At 41.9% G+C, this 18,338-nt stretch overlaps 1 protein-coding gene and 1 pseudogene across 5 annotated transcripts in view; one reads left to right on the top strand and one right to left on the bottom strand.

Annotated features, from left to right (window-relative positions):
• The first annotated feature begins 240 nt into the window (after positions 1–240).
• IL15RA (interleukin 15 receptor subunit alpha) overlaps positions 241–18,338 on the top strand; it is a 44,050-nt gene continuing 25,952 nt past the window's right edge. For all 5 annotated transcript variants that reach the window (XM_090266466.1, XM_090266467.1, XM_090266468.1 and 2 more), the window contains exon 1: positions 241–519. In XM_090266466.1, coding sequence (XP_090122592.1) covers positions 297–519 — 223 coding nt within the window. In that variant the 5' untranslated portion in view covers positions 241–296. The remainder of the gene's footprint in view (positions 520–18,338) is intronic.
• LOC150019525 (striatin-4 pseudogene) lies at positions 3,433–7,488 on the bottom strand (annotated as a pseudogene).

Here is an 18,338-nt window from a genome sequence, read left to right as displayed (position 1 = left end):
ACCTTGCTTCCCAAAGGCTTTGCCCACTCCCTCTGAGTGGGGACACGAGACCGAACGGACTTCTGTGGTGAGGAGCAGCGAGGAGAGAAGTGGGGAGGAATGCAGTCCCCCGCAGGTGACGCTCCGGATCTCCGCTCCGGGCGGCCCGCGGCGCTCCGGCGACTGGGGCTGGGGCGGCGGCACTGGGATCAGCCGGGGCTTTTTCTAGAGGAGGGGGTGGGAATGCTGAGTCATAAATGTGTCATGCTTCTCACCTCTCCTCAGCCCTCCGGGGGCTAAAGCAAAAGTGAAAGCGAATGCGACTTGCAGGGCGGCTAGTCCCGGGCGCTTCGCCTGTCACCTCCTCCTGGACCATTGGTCATCGGCACCCTGGGGTGGCGGGGCGTCCTGGCCTGTGCGAGGAGGTAGTGGTCCAGGGTAAGGCCATGGCCCGCCTGAGGCTCCGGGACTGCCGGGTCAGCGACCTCCACACGCTGCTGCTGCTGCTGCTGCTGCTGCTCCGGCCGCCCGCGACGCCGGGTAAGGAGAGGCGTGAGCCCTTGGCAGGGCGGCGGAAGAGGCCCGGGCGCCGCCTGTAGACCGCATTGAGCACCCAACCTAAGGCGGCGGCGAGTCGGTCTGGGAGGAAAGGGGTGTGCGCTGACCTGCGAGGGGACGCTGCACCAGCTCGCGGGGAACACGTGGAGAGAGTGGTGGCGAGGCGCCGGTCCCTGCGCCCCCACCCACCCTGGATGGCCAGGTCCCTCAAGGGAGGTAGCTGCGAGGCCAGGCTTTTAATGCAAGGTCCTCCTCCCGAGAGGCAAAGGGAAAAACCCGGAGTTTGTAGTGGGAAATCCGAGTTGGAGTTTTACTGCAATTTTGAGAAATCGTGAGCGCTCTTCTCGGAGCCCTAGGAGGAAAGCTGTGCGTATGTTGAAAAGCAGGCAATCTCGGAAGATATCATGGGAGACGACCCCATCAATACTCTCAGACAAAAGCAAATGACACTGGTGGGTAGTGTTAGGACGGGGTAGGGATTGCGTCCCTGGGGAGAGAAAACGTGTCGGACAGGTTGCACATCTGGGGAATTTGGAAACAGCTCCAAATTCTGAAGCAGCAGGAAACTGCGGGAGGGAGCAAGGTAGTGGGGCAGCCTGGAGTAGTATTCCTAGGCAAAGTGGAAGAAATGAAATCGGTGATGGTTTGATGTGGGCTGCATAGATGTAATCTCAGGGGGAAGAATCTAATGAGTGACTGATAGGTTTTTCTCCTGGGAGCTAGAGTGGAGCGAGAAGAAAGGATAGATGGGTTTGGCTTTATGCATGTTCATGCTTCTTAATCTTTTTAGTGTGGGAGCTCCTCGGGGGTCTGATGAAAGTTATGAACCCTCTCCCCAGAAAAATGCATGAATGCAAATACTTACACAAATTGCATATAATTTTGGGGTAATGGACCCACTGAAGGCCATCAATGGACTCTCCAGGGGAGTTAGCAAATCCATTATATCTCTCACTTCTCTCTCTCTCTCTCTCTCTCTCTCTCTCTCTGTGTGTGTGTGTGTGTGTGTGTGTGTTTATCTAAGGCAATATTCCCAGTCATTTACATCCAGTCTGTCAGACCAGTGTAGCCAGTACTTAGTCAGAGCCATCCATCCTGGCGGGATTGGTATGAATACCATAGCTCTGTGGATTTCATGAAGTTTTATTTTCGTAAGACTGTCTTTGGATCCCCCTCTCCATCCAAGAATCTGAGTCAAGCTGGTGGCTTGAGCTGACTAACCAGTATCCTGTAGAAGATGCAGTAGACTGAGGCAACTGTGAAAGTGAAATGCAGCTTTAGTCAGAACCCAGCAAAGATGAACTGTCCAAGTGCAGAGAGGAACACTGCAGTCAAGATCTCTAAAGCTCATCGAACTACAGCTCTTTAATCTCATGAAGTTATCACTGCCATCTGGTAACTCTTGATGTTTTCTAGTTTTTCTTAAACAGCTTTACTGAGGGTAACTGACAGATAAACTGCATACATTTAAATTGCACAATTTGATTAATTTAGAGGTAAATGTATATGCTCATGAATCACCATGATTGTGTTTACAATCATCACTACCAAAAGTTTCTCCATGCCCTTCATACTCCTTACCACCAAAGGGGCCCTGTCTCCCAAGCAACCACCATCTGCTTTCTGTCACTATTAATTTGTTGCATCTTCTAGAATGTTATATAAATGGCTATTCTGTAACTACCTATTGATACTTCTTAATCCCCTCACTTCTTCACTCATTCCCCCATACCCTCTCCCATCTGGCAATCATCAAAATGCTCTCTGTCCATAATTCTGTCTCTATTCTTCTTGTTTGTTTAGTTTGTTTTTTAGAGTCAATTGTTGATAGATATGTATTTATTACCATTTTATTGTTCATAGTTTTTTGTTTGTTTGTTTTGTTTTTTTCTCCAAAGGGTTTATTGAGTCAAATTTCACATGCAAGGCCAGGACAGAGGGGATAGAACTTATAAACAGGAATCTGGAAGGGGACCCAAAGGCTCAGGGTGGAACCCAAAAACAGAGAGTGAAATAAATAGAATGAAAGAGCAGAGGGCCAGGAGCAGAGACTGACAGACTATCACACAGTGATAATGACATGTAGGTGAGGGGGCATTAAAATCCCACTTATTTATACAGATATACAGGGGATGGGGGACACCAGGGACCCCACTCCACCCTCCATGCCCCAGGGAGGGGGCAAGAGCAGACCATCTCTTCTCATGTGTGACCCCTTGAGGGGTAAGCAGCTGCCCTTAGAGGAGTGACCCTGTGAGGGTGGTAAGGGAAGATTCCTCCCCAGAGGGCATTGCCTGCTCCCCAGGCAGTGACTGGCCCTGGAGACATTGGGTAGTGTCTGCAAAGCTGTGCTGAAGGAACTGGAGGGGAGGGTGGTGGACTGGGTGAGCTTCTGGGGTGGGCCAGGCCCAGCACTTCCACTGAGGACAGCCTGGGTCCAGCTGCCCTCGTGGCCGACTGGTGGACCCACAGCAGAAGCATCTGGGGTTCCTCCCAGCACAGCTCCCACCCTGGTCTGGAAGGATGAAGAGGAGGGATGGGGGTTCAAATAAAGAACCTGGTACCTTCTGGAGTCCTGGAAAACCTGATCCCCAAGGACACCCAGCCCCAGTTGTGCTGCCCCAGAAGGCAGCCAGGATGCCAGGAGTTGGGGTCAAGGCAAAGATGAAAGTCCCAGAGGCCATCTTGGAGGGTGATTGCTGAAGGAGGCTCTACTCCCCAGGCTGGTTGCTGAGGGAAGGGCAGGCCATGGGGGAGGGCCACCTGGGGAAAGGTCCTTTAGCACCACAAGGCTTGAGACAAGTGGGATGAGACCAGGCCTCCAGACTGTGGCTGAGTCATCTTAGTCCCACCTGCTCAGCCCTGCTTCCCAGCCAGGGCTGGGTCAGGTGGGCATTATACAGAGATCTTGGCCAGGGCATCGGCACCCACACTGGTGATGAGGGCTTTGCTGGGGTGGCAGGCGACAGCATGGATGGACTCCTCATGCTTCTTGCAATAGGCTATGATCTCCTGCACACACGTTTTCTTCAGTCTCCACAGACTCAGGGAGCAGTCATGGCTTCCTGACATCAGTAATACACCATTGGCTAGGCAGGTAACTATGTCCATGTGGGCAACCATGGAGTGCATACATTACCCTGTCCAGTTGTCCAGGAAGTGAATGCCTCTGTTGTCATAGGTGGTGATAGTGAGGAGTTGGTTTGGATGACTCACCACCTGGTTGATCTGGGTTGGGCCACTGTTCTCCTGGGACTCCAGCATGAGGAGGGCATTGCCAGTCTCCAGGTCATACAGGATTGTGCATCAGAGCGGAAGGAGGCCACATTGTGAGCAGGCTCAGTGCTGGTAAAGGCCACTAAGGTAGGGATCCTGTGATCACTGACTGTGGGGAAGGTACAGAGGCAGGTTGGGCTGCTGCTGCTGGGGTTCCAAATTCAGATGGTGCCATTGGCTGAGCAGGAAGCTAGGCACTGGGAGGTGAGACTGAAAGCCAGGCCCCACACAGTGTCCCCATGGCCCTCCAGGATGTGGCTCAGCACATTCGGGTTGTAACCATCATAGTCCATGTTGAGGTCTAGAGTCTTCCAGCTGTGGATGTGGGCCTCTGCCCCAACATTGTAGCAGTATTCACTGTTCCTGCCCATGGCTACTGCCAACACGGGGCCCCTGTGAGCCTGGAAGGCATGGATAGGGTCCATGTCTAGTGCAGCATTCTTCTTGGCTGTGACAGCCTTCTGCAGATTCCACAGCTGGAGCCATCCTTGGAAGTGGTGAGCAAAGCCAACTGGCTGTGGTGGATAGCCAGGGAGCGGATGCCATCCTAGTGTGAACAGAGGGTGAATTTGGGGTTCCACATTTTCTTAAAGGCATCTTTGCTGTCAGACAGGTCACAGCTGAGGTCATTGTCATTGATGACAGTGAGATTTGCCAAGTCCCCCAGGCTCACCTCCCTGCCCCCAATAATGTCCATGATGAAAATGTCTTCATGTGGCTGGGCTGGGGTGTGCCAGGAGGCAGGCCAGTCACTTTGGGGGGAAATCCATCCATATCCTGGAGGTCAGCCAAAATTCCCTAGAGTTTGACCTTCAGGCTTTCCAGCTCATAGTGGAGCCCCCTCTAGTGCATCGCCGAGGGTCTGGAGCACCCTCTCCATCCTCTCCAAAGCCCAGGAAATCAGACTCCTTGATGACACCCTCTGAGTCATCCTCCTCATCTTCATCCTCCATTTTGGGCACTAGAGCCTTGGCTGGCAGCTTCACACACTACTTCTTCTGCTGCATACTGTCTAGTTTGTCATCCTTGCTATCTTCGTCTTCAGAGTTCTGCAGGAAGGGGATTTGTTCCAGCACTGACCCACCCAAGCACTCTTTCCCATCTTTGCCTGCTGCATTCCTCGATCTGTTTCACCAGCAGCAACTCCCCACCACTGAGCCCCCCCAGGGCCCAATGTGGCCCTGGGACCCCCTTCGCTGGGCTCCACAGACCCACTGAGCTCCAACAAACATTTCAGTAGGGATCGCATGTGCTTGGATTGCATGTCCAAGATGGTGTCTGTGTAGCCCCCCTCTTCCAGGTACTGTCAAAGAAGCTGTCACCCCTACTTCCATGCCAGCGGGCTCTTCTCCAGGGTGACTGTCTCCATAGGGCCATTGGCGACTTGTTCTGACAGTTCTGGTTTCTTCTCCCCCTGGTTTGGGTCTGTCTCAAACTTCAATTTATGATATTTGGCTCACTCCTAATTCAGCACATATTCTAACATCTTGATCCACGCACCAGGTCTGTCTTGAGATTCTCTTACTCCTTACTTTCCACCTGGAGAAAAGCTAACTGAGCCTACAACTTGTCCACTCAGCTTCCCAGTGGGCCTTCTCTGACTCAAAGCAAGCCCACTCATGCTGGATAAAGTGCAGGGTCCTGGGCAGGCTCAGGGGCTATGACCCCATCATGGGCTAAGAACTTCCCCTGCCACTGCCTCCCTTAGCAGCCAGGTTGTCCAGGGTGGGGGCAGAGACCAGGATGCCCCTCATTGACCCCAGGGCATACCCTAGCCAAGGGGGCAGCAGGAGAAGGTTTCGTTAGGAAGAGGCTGCAGCAGCCATGAGCAGCAGGAGCAGCTCACTTCTCCATCATGAAGGCCCTGGGTGGCTCACCTGTTGCTTATAGTTTTATCTTATTTTTCTAAAATAAGTCTCTTTACATTTCACATAATAATGGTTTGGTGATAATGAACTCCTTTATTTTTTTCTTGTCTGGGAAGCTCTTTATCTGCCCTTTGATTCTAAATGATAGCTTTGTTGGGTAGAACAATCTTGGCTGTAGGTCCCAACTTGTCATGACTTCGAATATTTCTTGCCAATCTCTTCTAGCCTGCATAGTTTCTTTTGAGAAATCAGCTGACAGTCTTATGGGAACTCCCCTGTAGGTAACTATCTGCTTTTCTCTTGCTGCTTTTAAGATTCTTTATCTTTAACCTTTGGCATGTTAAATTATGATATTTCTTGGAGTGGGCCTCTTTGCATCCATCTGGTCAGGGACTCTCTCTGCTTCCTGTTCTTGCATGTTTATTTCCTTCACCAAATTGGGGAAGTTTTCTTTCATTATTTTTTCAAACAAATTTCCAGTTTCTTGTTCTTTTCTTTCTCCTTCTGGCTCCTATGATACAAATATTGGAATGCCTCAAGCTGTCCCAGAGACTGCTTGCACTAGACTCATTTTTTGGATTCTTTTTTATTTTTGTTGTTCAGATTATATATTTATTTATTTATTTATTTATTTATACGTTCATTCATTTATTTATTTATTTATTTTGCTTATGTTCTAATCATTGATTTGATTCTCGGCTTCATCCACTTTACTGTTGTTTCCCTTTAAATTGCTTTTTATTTCAATCAGTGCATACTTAGTTTCTGACTGGATCTTTTTTGTTTTTGAGGTCCTAAGTTTATTGAGCATCCCTATAACCAGTGTTTTGAACTCTGTATCTGATAGATTGCTTATCTCCATTTCATTTACCTCTTTTTTTCTGGAGTTTTGATCTGTTCTTTCATTTGGGCCATGTTTCTTTGTCTCCTCATTTTGGCAGCCTTCCTGGTTTGTTTCTATGTATTAGATAGAACTGCTATGACTCCCTATTGACTTGTTAATGGACATTTGTGGCCTAATATAGTACGTATTCCATAGAGTCCAGTGCCACAGCCTTCCCTATCACCCAAGTTGAATACTCAAGGTACATCTTTCATATGGGCTGAGTACACCCTCTTCTTGTAGCTGAGCCTTGGTTGCTGTTGGCAGACCAATGGGAGGGATTTAACCAGTCTGCTGCAATGACTGGCTGTGACCACTTACCACCAACCTCAGTCCTCCATGGAGGATCAGCCATGCAGGGATAGGGACAAGGTGGTGGTGCTTTGATATGGTCTGTAGCTATCCACTGGGTGTGCAGGCTCTGGGGTTTCCTGGGTGGTGCAGGCCAAGTTTAGCTCCTACCTGTGTTTTTCCCAGGGCCACCCTGCCTGAGCTATAAAGCAATATGAGATTGCTGCTACTTGTGCTGGGCTTGCAAAGCCATGGTGTGACTCTAGGCTGGCTGCTGCTAGTGCCAGGACTGGAGCCTGGAGGCTCACTGAGGCCAGCTTCTGCTTGTTTGAGAGGATTTAGGAAGTTGTGAAACATGAGCCAAGACCAGCCATTCATATTGAAAAGTTAGGGTTAAGAGTTTGTGTGGGCCCATAAGATGGGTGGGATGGAATCTCAGGGGATCTCCAGGGCAAGGCAAACAGTGTTAGCCAGGTTGATGGAGTCTCAGATATGGTTCTAGCCTGTCAGCTCTGTGGTTCTGGGAGGGTTCAAAAATGGGACAGTGGCCTCTGCCCATCTTTTTATCTGGGAGAAACCATTGCTGAGAGAAATGTAAAGATCTAAACAAATGGAGAGACATACCATGTTCATGGATTGGACAAATCAATATCATTAAGGTGTCAGTCCTTCCCAAATCAAAATTCCAGCAGGGTTTATTGCAAAAATTAACAAACTGGATCCAAAATTCACATGAAAATGCAAAAGAGCTAGTATAGCCAAAACAACTCTGAAAAAGAACAGAATTAGAAGAGCACTTCTTATTTTTGAGACATTATAAAGTTACAGTTATTGAGACAATGTGGTAGTGGTGTAAGATGGACAAAGAGCTAATAGAACAAGGATATATTTTGTTTTCTAAAAGAGTTTAGAAGAGACCCAAATGATTAAATTTGCTACTTGGTAGTATGATCCTGGTCATTAAGTATAAAAAGCAGCCCATTCCTTATCCTTAGCTGAGAAAATAATATATTCTCAGACATGATCCTGATAGTTTACAGTGCTACTAGACAGCAAGTTATGGTTAATGGGTCCTTATTAAAAAGACCTGATTTGGAGGGAATTCATCATCTTGGGCAAAAGGTCGTTTACTTCTTAAAACTTCTCACAACCTGAAAGATGAAGATGAATATCCCCAGCTCATCAGCTCTGGTTTGTAAAGAATATTAGTACACTTAGGTGTGGTTTTACAGCTTATGTCTTTAAACATTTTTAAACCATTTTTCAGGAGTCTTGCGAGTTTTGCCCAAACCTTAATTTTTTAATTTCAAATCAGTTGTATCTAGTTATTATTGCTTTGTGCTACTACTGATAGCAAAAAAATGGTAAAAACTTAAATGTACAAAAATATAGAATTTGTTGAAATCAACCTAAATGTTCAAAAGTGCAGGACTGCATAATTAAAATGGAGTTGCATAATATGACTTAGTTTTTACTAGACTATATAGAAGTAGCAGAAAGATGTGGATTATGTGGGTGCTAATATTTTGAATTGTTTTTGTAATTAGAAAAATAAAATAACCACAAAATAACACAAAAAAGACCTAGAATTTTGGAGTTTTAGAATTCATTTTAAATTATAGCTGATCTCCTTATTTGGCAATGACTTTGTATATTTTGTAAATTTCTCAAAATAAGATACTAAAAAATTACTTCATATAACACTCGTGCATACTATACATACATTTTATAATCCTTTACAAATTGTTTAAGCAACTCCTTATTGTTGAAGCTGTGTGTAGGCTTCAATTGCCTCTAAATGGTTGGATATTTAGGTTGGTTCAAAATGTTTGATGTTCTAAACAGCACAGAGTAAGAATAATTGAATAAAACTATCTATATAGAGCAAAAAAGGCAAGGGGAAATTCTTTGAATTCTAAAAAATTACAATGTTTCTGGGGATTTTTTTTTCAACCAAATCATTTCAACTAACTGGCATTGGGCTAAATCACCTTTGCCAAATTGATTTTATCAAAGAGTATATAACTATGTGAATAAATGTGTAAAATCTCCAACTATATACTCTTGGACTCATTACACAGGGTTGATGTGACCTGAATGTTTTCTATTTGGAAAGACTTACTTTTTTTCTGCACAGTGGGGAACCATCAAATGTTTCTGGGCAAAGGGGACATCATTGGAGCTCAATGGTGTAAGGTTACACTTGTAAGAAATGTGAAGACTAACCAGTAGTTAAGGGATCTGGAGGCAGGAAGCTAAATTGGAGGCTTTTGCAATAGTTTCAGTAAGTGGTGATGAAATCCTAAACCAAGACAGTGTCAATAAGGAAAAGAGGAGCAGGCAGATTTCCTCCTGAGTTCTATCAGTATAAAATGTATTTCATTCTTTCCCTTTTGTTTGCTCTTTAACCTATAGCCATTGAACTCATGTAAGCTCTCAAAAATCATTACTTAAGGACCTGAAGTATGATAAATTTGCCTATCATGGAAAAGGTATGTTGGCAAACTCAGTTAATGAGCCTGAGACAGAAAAAATAGATGAGTTAAGGGCAATGACCTGAGTCCAGTCTGTACTTATAGCGAGTGCCAGAAGGAAGTGTGTTGGCTTGGCTGGCATTTCACTTATAAAAATAATTATATAAAATAGATTACTGTGAACACAGAAGGCTTTATGCTTTTATCATGTCAGCTTCACAGTGCACTTCTTGAAAGCAGAAATCATATGGCATACTTCTTTGTATCCTACAAATTAGCCTTCCTTAGGCATTTAAATGTAGAATAAGAGAAAGAAAATATTGGAAGGGGTTCCAACTCTCCTTAAAGAATGGGAAGGGCATGCGAACCTGATAACTTTGGAACTCTGAATATGAAAGTAGGCCAGAGCTACTTACTCAGATTCGATTGTATAAGCCAACTTAATAAAAAGCCTGATTCACAAGTTCTCAGAAGTAGAAAGAGGTGTGATCCCAAGCACTATTTTAATGACTTCATTTAAATGATTGTTAGGACTTGCTATATATGTTTTTTCACTACTTAAGAGTTTTGAAAATCCCAGAATCTTAAGTTTACTCCTATTTCCACTAATTCATCTATTCCAGTCTATATATTCATAAGCCACTAACTTCAGAAAACACCTATGACATGTCAGGCTTAGCATTTTGAGTACCAGAGGACTTTAAAATATATTCACCCCCTTCAAGGAGTTTACAATATTATAAACAAGGTGAGACTTGCTTATATTGAATATCTAGGGAACAATGTTATAAAAAAATGAATATAAAGAGAAATTATCATTGAAGTATCAAAAGATGTAATTAAGGCCTCAATGAAAGATTATTGATACAATCAACAGCATTATCTATAATATACTTATGAGAGAGTTTAGCTTTGTAAAGTAAGTAACTAGCCAACTGGGTTGGCTGCAGTACATTGATATTCTTGTGCATTCATATATCAACTATTCATGTGTTTATCTTTATTTGAGGATGTTTCACAATGGGAAAACTACTAGATTTTCTTGTTCATCAAAACGACAAAGTAGACATTCTGAAAAATCCTCCTGCTACAAAACAACCAGAAATGATTAGTTAAATAGAGAAAACATCTACTAAAATCCCTAATCAACTAAATAGTTCATAACTTCTTAAAGCAAAAATAATAAAAATGTGTTGTGGGATTTATAATATATGTAGAAGCAAAATGTATGACAACAATAGCAGAAAGGCTGGGTGGAGAAAAATGGAAATATATTGTTTAAGGTTCTTACACTATATATGAGAAGTTGTATAATGTCACTTGAAGGTAAGCCATGATAAAGTAAAGATATATACTATAAACCTTAAAGAAACCACTAAAATAATACAACAAAGAGTTGTAACTAATAAGCCAATCAGAGAGATAAAATAGAATCATGAAACACAATCTATGACATGATCATTTTTGTAGAAAATCCTATGGAAACTACTGAGATACTTTTAGAATAAGTGAGTTTAGAACGGTTGCAGCATACACAATTAATTTATAAAAGCACATACCACCAAAAATTAAGTACCTAATAATAAATCAACAAAACATGTCAGTCCCATATGTAGAAAATTATAAAAAACTTTCTAAAAGAAACCTAAATAAGTAAAAAGATTTATACTGTTTTCAGGTAAGAAGAAAATATCTTAAAGATGTCAATTCTCCCAAAACTAGGCTTGCCCTATTAACTATCAAAACTTACTATCTAAATTATGGTGTAGAGCTAGAACACCAAATCAATGAAATAAAATGGCCTAGAGCGAGACAAAATATAACAACTTAATTAATGATAGAGCTGAAAAAGATGCACTATTTATAACAAATCTTAAGATAATTGCCTATCTTTGTTTAAAAAAAATGAAATTGAATCCTTCACATCATACACAAAAATCAACTGCAGAATGACTGAAGACTTAATCAAAGGTAAATATATAAAACTCTTAGAAGAAAATGTAAAAAAATCTCTATAACCCTGAGTTAGGAAAAACTTAAGTAAGACACCAAACCTCTAATCCTAAATGGAAAACACTGATATATTTCACTACATTGAAATTTAAAACTCCTGTTCATCCAGTTGCACCATAAAAAAAATAAAGACAAACCATAACCTAGGAGAAGTTATTTGTAACTTATCTAAATAACAAAGAATTTGCTCCAGTCAAGAAGGAGGCATAGGTAAACATGACTCACCTCCCCGAACAAACAAAGCAAAAATTACAACTGGACTACAAAACAAATATCATCCAGAATTGTCAGAAAATAGAGCTGTATGGAAGTCTGACAACGAAGGAATTAAAGAAGCCACATTCATCCAGACAGGTAAGAGGGGTAGAGGCGAGAGAGGCACAGATACATGCAGATGTGGAGTGCATGGTCACACACCCATGTATGGTGGATAAAAGTTGGAAGGGATACCTCAGAAACAGGGGATCCCAGCCCCACACCAGACCACCCAACCCAGGGTGCCAGCGCCAGGAAGATAAGTCTCTATAACTCCTAGCTGTAAAAACCAGTGGGGGTTGGGGAGGCAGAAGAAACTGTGAGATTCTCAGGAGTCTCCCCTTAAGGAGCCTACAATGGACTTAGGTCTTACACAAACTCACTCCCTCTGGTCTTCAGCACCAGGACAACAGCTGAAAGGGCACCAGAGGCATACAGGAAGAAACTGAAATATCTGGCATCAGGACAAATGCCCAGAGAGAGCTTTCTCCCAGAAAAAATTCCAGAGGCCAGGCAACAGCATTGTCCCATCTCTGAGCCCTCCCTTACACAGAGCCACAGAGCAGCAACACAGATTACCCTGTGCTGGCAATAACCTAAGGCTCTGCTCCATCCAACTTACTGGTGCACTTTTCTACAATAGGCCATGCTACTAAGACAAGTAGTCAAAGCAGCTCTACCTAATACACAGAAACAAAAATAGGAAGGCTGCCAAAATGAGGAGGCAAAGAAATATGGCCTAAGTGAAAGAAAAGAACAAAAGTCCAGAAAAAGAACTAAATGAAATGGAGATAAGCAATCTATCAGATTCAGAGTTCAAAACACTGGTTATTAGGATGTTCAAGAAACTCATTGGGTACTTCAACAGCATGAAAAGGACCCAGGTAGAAATGGAGGTTACACTAAGTGAAATAAAGAAAAATTTACAGGAAACCAACAGTGTAGTGGGTGAAGCCAAGAATCAAATCAATGATCTGGAACATAAGGAAGAAAAAAACATTCAATCAGAACAGCAAGAAGAAAAAGAATTTTTTTAAAATGGGGATAGGCTAAAGAGCCTCTGGAACATCTTCAAAGGTACCTACATTTGTATCATACGGTTTCTGAAAAAAGAAGAGAAAGAGCAAGAAATTGAAAACTTATTTGAAAAATAATGAAAGAAAACTCCCTTAATGTGGTGAAGGCAATAGACATTCAAGTCCAGGAAGCACAGAGAGTCCCAAACATGCTAGACCCAAAGAGGACCACACTAAGACACATCATAATAAAAATGCCGAAGGTTAAAAAAAAAAAAATGCCGAAGGTTAAAGATAAAGAGAGAATCTTAAAAGCAGAAAGACAAAAGCAGAAAATTACCTACAAAGGAGTTCCCATAAGACTGTCAGATGATTTCTCAAAAGTACTTTGCAGGCTAGAAGGAGCTGGCAAGAAGTAGTCAAGGTGATGAAAAGCAAGGACTTACAACCAAAATTACTCTATCCAGCAAAGCTATCATTTAGAATGGAAGAGCAGATGAAGTGCTTCCCAGACAAGGTAAAGCTAAAGGAGTTCATCATCACCAAGCTATTATTATATGAAAGAGTAAAGGTACTTATTTAAGAAAAAGAAGAAGATAAAAACTGAACATTAAAATGACAATAAATACATATCTATCAACAATCTAATCTAAAAAACAAACAAGCAGAACTGAAACAGAACCATAGATATGGAGATCATTTGGAGGGTTATCAGTTGGTGGGGGAAGGGGGAGAATGGGGAAAAGGTGCAGGGCTTAAGAAATACAAATTGGTAGGTACGAATTAGACTAGAGTATATTAAGAACAGAATAGGAGACTTCTGGCCAAGATGGAGGCTTAGACAGACACGCTGTATCTCCCTTCAAACTAAGAAGGAATACAACTACCTCAAAACTAGAGACAACCAGAAGTTCCAGAAAATTGAGCTGCATGGAAGCCCAACAAACAAAGACATAAAGAAGAAATACTCATCCAGACAGGTAGGAGGGGTGAAGCTGGGGTGGAGAGGATGCGGTGTGGTGTTGGTGGCAGCGGCAGGCCAGGAGAAAGCGCAGTCACACTTTTTAAAAAGTAGGGAGGGACACCTGGGTAGCCCTCCTAGCACCGCACCAGACCACACAGCTCACAGTTCCTGTGCCAGGGAAAATAAAGCCTCATTGCTTCTGACTGTGAAAACCAGTGGAGGTTGGGGCAGAGGAAGAAACTGCCAGTCTCTCAGTAGAGTCCACTTGTTTAAAAGACCCCCATGGTCCTAGAACATCCACAGACCCACCCACTCTGGGAATGATGGCCAGGACAACACCTAGAGAGGCACCAATCCCATACAGAAGTGGGAGAAGTGCCTGGAAAAGGGGTGAGTGCTGAGCAAGCGGCATTGTTCCCTCTCAGACTCCTCCTCCTCCACATACAGTGCCACAACATGGTGAAATAAGTCACTTGTACTGACGAATACCTAAGGCTGACAACATAACAGGTGCAACAGCTCTACCTAAGACACAGAGGCAAACAAACACAAGAGTCTGTCAAGATGAGGAGACAGAGAAGTGTGGCCCAAAAGAGGGAATGGATTAAAGTTCCAGTGGGAGAACTAGATGAGGAGATAGGCAACCTAACAGATGCAGAGTTCAGACCACTGGTGATAAAGATGCTCACAGGCTTGACAGATATGCTTAAGTGTGGCAAATGCATAAGGGAAGAAGTGAAGGCTATGCTAAATGAAATGAAGGAAAATCTACACAAAATTAATGATGAAGGGAAGGAAATTGGGGTTCAAATCAATGATTTGGAACATAAGGAAGGAAAAAACAGTTAACCGGTACAGAATGAGGAAACAAGAACTGAAAAAAATGAGAGGCTTAGGAATCTCTGGGACAATGTTAAACATGCCAACATCCGAATCATAGAGGTGCCAGAAGAAGAAAAAGAGCAAGAACTTGAAAGCTTATGTGAGAAAATATTGAAGGAAAACTCCCCATATTGGTGAAGGAAATAGACATTCAAGTCCAGGAAGCACAGAGTCCCAAACAAGCTAGACCTAAAGAGGACCACACCAAGACACATCATCATTAAAATGCCAAAGGTGAAGATAAAGAGAGAATCTTAAAAGCAACAAGAGAAGAGAAGAGAGTTACCTATAAAGGGGTGCCTATAAGATTATCAGCTGATTTCTCAAAAGAAACTTTGCAGGCAAGAAGGGACTGGCACAGTGATGAAAAGCAAGGACCTACAACCTAGATTACTCTGTCCAGGAAAGCTATAATTTAAGAATGGAAGGGCAGATAAAGTGCTTCACAGACTAGGTAAAGCTAAAGGAGTTCATCACCACCAAGCCATCATTATATGAAATATCAAAGGGACTTACTTAAGAAAAAGAAGATCAAAATTATGAACATTAAAATGACAACAAACACAATTATCAACAACTCAATCTAAAAAATAGAAGCAAAATCCAACTAAGCAAGCCAGAATAGCAACAGAATCATAGGTATAGGGATCATTGGAGGGTTATCAGCTGGGAGTGGGGAGGAGGAGAAATGGGGAAATTGTGCAGGGATTAAGCAGCATAATTGACTGGTACAAAATAGAAAGGGGGAAGTTAAGAATAATATAGGAAAGGGTGAAGCCAAAGAACTTATATGCATGACCCATGGACATGAACTAAGGGGCCTGGGATTTCTGGAGGGAAGTGGGGTACTGGGCAGAGGGAAGGCAAAGAGAAAAAAATTTTGGGACTACTGTAACAATATAATCGATAAAATATACTTTTAAAAAAGGAAGAACAGAATAGGAAATGAGTAGCCAAAGAATTTATATGCATGATCATGGACATGAACTAAGTGGGGTGGGGGAGATTGCTGGAGGGAATGGAGGATACCTGCGGAGGTGGGCAAAGAGTGAAAGCTGGGACAACTGTAATAGCATAATCAGCAAACTATATTAAAAATTATAAAGAAATAACAAAGAATTTGTATCAAGAATACATTTTTAAAAAATGTGTAATAATCAAAAGGCATAAAAGATAACCTAATAGTAAAATTCTTGAAAACATACAGGAACTTTACTAATAAATATAAAAGTGGGTTGTAAGGACATGAAATGCTGCTTCCTCTTATTAATAATAGGGAAATGAAATTAGGTACCATGAGATACAGTATAATGTCATATTCATCAATTTAACAAAAAATAATCAGATAATTGTTAGTGAAATTGTGGAACAAGAATTCACCTACTGCTGGTAGAAGTGTAAACTGGTACAGTCACTTCGGAAAACAATTTGGTATTATCTAGTTAAAGTGATAGTGTCATGTGCTATGTCCCAGCAATGCCATTGCTAAGAAAATAACATAAAGAAACTCTTTCTCATGTGCATCAAGAGACATATACAAGAACATTCACTGCATTATTATTTGTAATAGCAAAAACACTGGAAATGACACAAATGTATAACAGTAAAATGAAAAAAACTGTTGCATATTCACACAATAGAATAGTTTAATACCCCAAATGGATGAACTACAGCCATATGTATCCATATCAATGAGAAATATAACATTGTGTGAGAGAAGAATGGTATAGAATAATATGTGTAATATGATTCAAATTATAAAAATTTATAAACATAACAACTAGACAATATGTTATTTGGGAATTTGGAAAGCCATCAATAAAGCAAAGAAATGATTATTATAAACATTGGCATAGTGTTCATCTTTTGCAGAGATAAAGTTGGGGGGTGGAGCTGGAGAAGGCACTCAAGTATCGTCTAAGTTACTGGTATTATTCTATTTCATAAATGGATTAGTACATACATGAGTCTTCATTTAATAATTAATCCTTAAATTGCACCTAAACATTTTATATAATTCTATATGTGTAATTTTCACAATAAAATAGTTTTGAGAATGTACAGAGGAGGAAGAGGATGCTCTTAGGCTGCTATTCTGACTCAAATACAAATTCTCTGACTAATTATTGACCTAATCTGGTAGATGCTTGTCAACAATAAATAGATACAATCAACTGCAAATAATCGATATTCAAATACTTATTCAAAAAATCAATAGAGAAGCTAAGTGTCAAATAACACACTGGGAAAGAGAAATTAGTAAACTGTAAGATAGAACTGAATAAATCACTCGGGGTACAGCATAGAGAAACAGATGGTGAATAGGAGAGTTTAAAAGATATAAAAGATAGAGCTACCTACTGTATGTCTGTGTTCCCCCAAGTTCATTTGTTGAAGCCCTAATCTCCATATCATATTTGGAGGTGGGGCTTTTCTGAGACAATTTAGTTTAGATGAAGTCATGAGGGTGGAGCCATGTTGAGATTAGTGCCCTTAAAAGAAGAGAAGTGAACAGAGCTCTCTCTCTCCACCATGTGATGATACAGCAGGAAGGTGGTGGTCTTTAAATTAAGAATAGGACTTTCACAAGAACCCTACCATGCTGGCACCCTCATCTTGGATTTCCAGTCTCCAGAAATGTTAGAAATTAATATTTGTTGCTACTTAGTCTATGGCATTTTGTTATAGCAGCCTTAACTGGATAAGACAGAGAGAATAAGAATCATATGATCAGAGTTCCAGAAAAGGGGGATAGAAGCAACAAAGAAGAGAAAATAATCAAGAAGATAATAGCAGAGTATTGCCCATAACTGATCAAAGGCATCAAAAACACAAAAGATCAAATTGGGGAAACATCACCAAGCAGGATAAGCAAAAAGAAACCTATACCAAGAACCACTGTAATGAATCTGTAGAGCACCAAAGACAAAGAGAAGACCTTACATATCCAGAAAGAAAAGATCGTTATTGACAAACAATAATTAGACTCATAATGGGCTTTTCAAAGCAACAGCCATAATAAAGCAAGAAACTTCAAATGCTGGGAAGAAAAGCCATCTGCCTAGAATTGTGTACCCAGGGAATCATTCATTCAAAATAGTAGGGTAAAATAGGATTCTGGGAAAATGGTGGAGTAGGAATCATCAAGAATTTATTTCCCCACCTAGACAATAATTGCACTGGCAGAATCTGTCTGATAAAACTACATCGGAACCCTAAAGTCTATTGAAGATTTGCAGTTTCCAGGTGAGGAACTGGATATTAAATTGTGGTCAGCTGTGGTCAACAGGCAGTTGTCATGTGTTTCTGGATCAGCTTGCACATAGCTTGCAGGAGCCACGGTAAGCAAAAACGGACCCTGTTCTTCATATATCAGGCATTTGTGCTAGGATCACAAATTGGTGCTTCTGATCACAAAGGTGCTGCCAGAGAGGTGGTGGTAGCCATTGTTGTTATATCTCTTCCTGTTATTGCAAACCCCTCGCAGACCAACTGAAGTGACTTCCAGGGAATTTAAAGGACTAGCACCCCTGTTTCCTCTACATTTTTCTCTTTCCTCTTTTGGAAGCTAGATATTAACAATTAGGACATTCAGAAACAACTGCATATACAGGAAAAGTTAGAAAGTGGCTGTGCAAAAGGTGATGGAAGGAGACTTGACTTGGGGTGGTGAACACACAGTACAGTGTATAGATGGTGTGTTGTGGAATTATGCACATGAAACCTGTATAATTTTGTTAACCAGTGTCTCTCCAATATATTCAATTTTTTAAAAAGAAAGAAGCCCCTATGTAAGCTCTGGGAAAAGGTCAGAAAAGGTCTGAAAGATCTTAAATTTTTGCTTCAGTTTGACCCTTAGCACAGAAACAGCCTACAACA

Source organism: Furipterus horrens, unplaced genomic scaffold, assembly GCF_987537825.1.
Source record: "Furipterus horrens unplaced genomic scaffold, mFurHor1.1.pri manual_scaffold_2, whole genome shotgun sequence".
Taxonomy (NCBI): domain Eukaryota; kingdom Metazoa; phylum Chordata; class Mammalia; order Chiroptera; family Furipteridae; genus Furipterus; species Furipterus horrens.
The sequence above is the reverse complement of the archived record's forward strand: the minus strand, read 5'-3'. Positions and strand labels throughout refer to the sequence as shown.